Consider the following 5,259-nt stretch of genomic DNA (forward strand, 5'->3'; position numbering starts at 1 on the left):
TTCACCTTGGGTGATTCATTTCTGCAATATCCCTTCCCTGGCACTTTTCCTCATCAAGTTGCCGTCTACCAGCACGTAATGCTTGCTTCGGCGAATTAAACGTTCAGTTTCGGTCTTGTCGGCGGGTACTTCGGCGCTGGTGAGGTACTTGATGAACTATTCCCTCCAATCGGCGACCGGCAAAGGTACAACAAGTACCAACTACTCGACAGGGGGAACCTCTTCAACTTCCTTTTCTTCTATAATGGATGGCGCCAAGAGATCTTGAACAAAGACCTCTGGTGGAACTGCGGCGCGAGAAGAACCTATTTTTGAGAGCTGGTCGGCTAGCTGATTTTGATCTCGTACCACATGGTGGTATTCGATACCGTAGAACTTCCCTTCAAGCTTCCTGATTTCGGCGTAGTATGCGTCCATCTTCTCACTGGAGCAGGACCAGTCTTTGTTGAGATAGTTGATAACTAGCGCGGAGTCCCCATACACCATGAGATGTTTGACGCCGAGCTCGACTGCTATACGGAGACCATGGAGACATGCTTCATATTCTGTGGCATTGTTGGAGGCCGGAAAGTGTATCCAGAGGACATAGCGGAGCTTATCTTTGGTCGGTGTAATGAAAAGAATGCTCGCGCCAGCACCGTTGATGTTAAGGGTGCCATCAAAGTACATCACCCAGTGTTCGGGGCAAGTGGCGGCAATGGGTTCTTGGATCTCAGTCCACTCAGCGATGAAATCGGCGAGCGCCTGTGACTTAATGGTAGGACTGCTTCTGAATTCGATGGAGTAAGTGCTGAGCTCAACGGCCCACTTGATGATACGGCCATTGGCCTCTTTGTTGCGGAGAATGTCCCCTAGAGGGAACTCGGTGACCATGGCGATCTTGTAGTATTCGAAGTAGTGTCGGAGCTTGCGCGAGATAATCATAATTGCATATAGCAACTTTTGTACCTGAGGATAACGAGTTTTGAGCTCATTAAGAACCTCGCTGATAAAGTAGACCGAACGTTGCACCTTGTATGCGTGCCCAACTTCCTCGCGTTCGATGATGATAGCAGTGCTAACGATGCGAGAAGTAGCGGCGATGTAGATCAGAAGAGTTTCATCAGGTCATGGCACAGTCATGATCGGAGGCCTTGTTAAGAATAATTTAAGCTGCTCGAAAGCTATGTCCGCCTCTTTCGACCAGGAAAAACACTCGGAAGCCTTGAGGAGCTTGAAGAAAGGTAGCCCTTTTTCACCAAGGCGCGATATGAAGTGGCTTAAAGCAGCCATGCAGCCTGTAAGCTTCTGTATATCCTTGATGCATGTCGACTGTTTCATATTAGTGATGGCGGAGACCTTGTTAGGGTTAGGTTCGATGCCACGAGCACTGACGATGTAGCCCAGTAGTATACCGGATGGAACTCTAAAGATGCACTTTGAAGGGTTCAGCTTCCATCGGTACTTGTTCAGGTTGGCGAAAGTTTCTTCGAGGTCGGTGATAAGGTTGTCAGCGGTCTTGGTCTTGATGACCACATCATTGACGTAAGCTTCGACATTATGGCCAATCTGTTGGTCGAGGCACATCTGGATGGCCCTTTGATATGTAGCCCTGGCGTTTTTGAGTCCGAAGGACATGGTTGTGTAGCAATATGCCCCGAAAGGCATGATGAAAGATGTTTTGATCTGGTCTTCTTCCTTGAGGGAGATCTGATGATAGCCGAAGTAACAGTCAAGGAAGGAGAGCAGTTCGTAGCCAGCGGTGGAGTCTACAACCTTGTCTATCCGAGGCAAGCCGAAGGGGTCTTTAGGGCAGTGTTTGTTAAGATTAGTATAATCAACACACATTCTCCATTATTTATTCTTTTTTGAATGAGAATAGGGTTTGCTAACCAATCTGGATGATACACTTCTTTTATAAATCCGGCCACCAAGAGCCATTTTATTTCTACCCTAATAGCCTCCTTCTTGTCTGGCGTGAATCGGCGGAGTTTCTGCTTGATTGGTTTGGCGGTCGGCGAGACATTCAAGGAGTGCTCAATCTTCTCCTGTGGTACCCCCGGCATGTCTGTAGGTTTCCACGCAAACACGTCGGTGTTGGCATGTAGGAAGGAGACAATCATGCTTTCCTATTTGGGGTCAAGGTGAGCCCCAATCTTCACGGTCTTGGAGGGGTCATCGAGGCCAAGACCGACCTCCTAGACTTCCTTGGACTTGGTGGAGGCGCAAGGAAGCTCTAGCTCTAGGATCTCCATGTCATCAACGGGCGCCATCTTGGCTTCGGCGACCACGCTAGCCATCTAGATGGAGAGGTCGGTGGCTTCGGCTCAGAGCGAGACTCTCTGTCTCGTAGGCGTAGGCAACGGAGAGGTTGGCCCGCAGAGACAGGACTCTTATAGGCGAGGGCATCTTCATCACCAGATATGCGTAGTACGGTACGGCCATGAACTTGACCAGAACTGGCCAACCAAGTATGGCGTGGTAGGCGGTGTCGAAGTTGGCGACGTAGAAGTTGACATGCTCGACGCGGTAATTGCTTGCCGTGCCGAACTGTACTAGCAAAGTGATTTCTCCAAGTGGTCTAGATGCCCTGCCAGGTACCACACCCTAGAAGGAGGAGTCCGAGGGTGTGAGATCTGTTAACGCGAGGCCCAACTCCCTTAGGGCCCCAGTGAAGAGTAGGTTCAAAGCACTACCACCATCGACAAGGACTTTTCTAAAGAGCACCTTCTAGATGGTTGCGTTGAGGACGAGGGGGAAACGCCCTATGTAGGGTATGTCCGCCCACTAGTCGGCCCTGCTGAAGATGATGGGGACCTCTGACCATGGGCGATAGCTGGGGTTGGTGGTGGTTTCCTCTGATGCGATAGCGAGCACTCGTCGGGTGGCGAGCTTCCGTTCTCTTCTGCTCTCGGTGGAGGTGAGGCCCCCAAAGATGGTGGCGACCACCTTGTCATGGTCCTAGAAGGCATTGTTATTGCCCTCAGGTGGTTGGCGGCCTCCGTTTCCGCCATTGGTGTCGTCGTCTAGCTTTTTGTCCTAGAACTCCTTGGCCAAACCGAGGCAATCTTTCATCTTGTGTTTGGCGTTCTTGTGGAGGGGGCACAGGCCATCGAGGATCTTCTTGTACTGCTCATCGTAGTTGCGCTTCACGCGCGTCTCATTGATGGTAGCGACAAAGTGGTCTGGCCAGCGACGACGATTCTGACCAGGTTTGGATCCCTCTAGCCAATCACGGCCAATGTCCCGGTGGAAACTTCGTTCGTCATAGCGGCGGTCGTTGTGGCGTCGATTGTCAAGGCGGTCGTCGTAGCGGTGAGGCAGTCGATTTGTGCCCATATCTTCGTTGAAACGCACCTCAGCCTCCTCCGCGTCAGCGTACTGGTTGGCGGTCGTGATCATCTCGTCGATGCCTGTAGGTGGCTTGCGGTTGAACTTGGAACGAAGCTCGCGGTGATGAAGTCCTCGGACAAAGGCGGTGATGACCTTAGCTTTAGTGATGTTGGGAATAGAATTCCTCATCTCAGAAAAGCATCGGATGTAGCTGCGGAGGAGCTCGGACGGTTTTTGGTTGATGCGGTTAAGATCGTGCTTGGTGCCCGGCCACCGTACATGTAGCTATGTAGTTGTCGGTGAAGACTTTCTTCAGCTCTTCCCAAGATCCGATGGAGTCCGGGGCAAGGCTTGTGAACCAGCTTATGGTGGCTGGCGTGAGCATAACAGGGAGGTAATTTGCCATGACGTTGGTGTCTCCTCCGGCGGCGCGAACAGCAGTGGCGTAAGCCTACAACCACTGAGTTGGGTTCATCCTTCCTTCATAGGGCTCGACCCCAGTGATTTTAAAACCACGGGGCCACTAGAGTGTTCGAAGCGCCCTGGTGAAAGCTAGGGGCCCTTCTGGGTTGTCGGCGCCGTTGTCCGCAGCGTTGCCAGCGGCGATCGGCTCTAGAGCTGAGTCCGAATTACCGTATTCTTGCTCATACTCCTAGCGACGGCGTATTTCATCCTCATGGCGACCAAAGCGACGTTGCTTGATACGCCGTCGTGCATCCCGAAGGTTACTGAGGTGCACTCGAGCGTCCTGGTCGACCTCCTAGTCGTGCTGGCGATGATGCTCGGTGCGGTGGTCCCCGGCTCCTCCGTGGGGAGGTAATGACTGGTCGGCGAAGCGGCTTTGACTGGGCCGGTGATTAGATCTTGGCACTGCTGATCGTCGAATCGTTCTCATGGGGCACGAAGGCCTCTGATCCTCTCGGATTTCGTTGACATGACAGTGTGCCGCTTTCAGTATAACGGCGACTTTGGCGAGCTCGGGCGTCTACGGGAGGCGGGCGAGCTCGTTGGCGGCCACCGCGAGATTGGCGCTTAGAGTCTTGAAGATGTCATGGCCGTCAACGTGGAGAAACTCTTCGTCAAGGTTGCGATGGAGCGGCCTTCCTTGCGAGTCAAATTGGTTGTCACGAGCGGCCTCGGCCATCGCAAGGGCATGCTCGTTTTCATGGCGTTGCGCGCGGTTGATGTTCCTGTTTTCACAAGTGGCGTGTTCCTCATCATTTTCGCTGTTCCGAGGGGGCTGTCGATGCTGACGTTGAAGATCATGCCCCCTCGGAAAGGCGGGAGAGGGGGTTGCTCGGTGAAGGTTTCGGTGAGAGTCTCCATGGAGCCTTGGGATTCGGAGTCTGGATTTTCCTCCAGGATAGTTTGGAGGGATGCTCCGGGGCCTCGGCTAGCGTGCAGCATGTTGACCGTCGGCGGGAGCTGATCGGCGATCTGGTCAGCGATAGGATGGATATTCCCCACCTGGTCGGCGAATTTGCCCCCCAGGGCGTCTTGGTACGTAGCGGCGGTGTTGGCGAGCCCGAAAGGTAGGGCCGTAACCCTTGGAGTTTGCCGAGCGGCTTTCGATAGATCCGGATTGGAGGGTGTCGGCGCTGAACGAAACTGTCCAGAGCCAATTCGGCGATGGAGAGGCAATCGGCGAGCTTCAGACCTACCCGATCAATGGATTCGATCAGATCGTCATTGTTGATGTGCCTCCTCTGGTAGCGAGGAAGTGGACGGTGAGTCGCTGGTGAGGGAGACCTCAGAAGTGGTTCCAAGATCGGATCTGTAGTTGCAGGTGCGGTAGTGGTCGGCGCAAATCGGATCTGCACCGGCTCGAGGAGCTCTCCGACTCCGTTAGCGTTGATGACCCACGAGATGGATCCGACCATGAAGATCTGTCCGGGCTGCAGGAGGGACGAAGAGCCTACGGAAAAAGCCATCTTGTTCGACAAGGAA

At 53.3% G+C, this 5,259-nt stretch overlaps 1 protein-coding gene across 1 annotated transcript; it reads right to left on the reverse strand.

Moving 5' to 3' along the window:
• Positions 1 to 201: 201 nt before the first annotated feature.
• On the reverse strand, positions 202 to 669 carry LOC136536926 (uncharacterized). Its single transcript, XM_066529059.1, has one exon. It carries the CDS (start codon positions 667 to 669, stop codon positions 202 to 204), a length of 468 nt encoding a protein of 155 aa, XP_066385156.1.
• Between the last annotated feature and the right edge of the window lie 4,590 nt (positions 670 to 5,259).

This window comes from Miscanthus floridulus, chromosome 2, assembly GCF_019320115.1.
Source record: "Miscanthus floridulus cultivar M001 chromosome 2, ASM1932011v1, whole genome shotgun sequence".
Lineage (NCBI taxonomy): Eukaryota > Viridiplantae > Streptophyta > Magnoliopsida > Poales > Poaceae > Miscanthus > Miscanthus floridulus.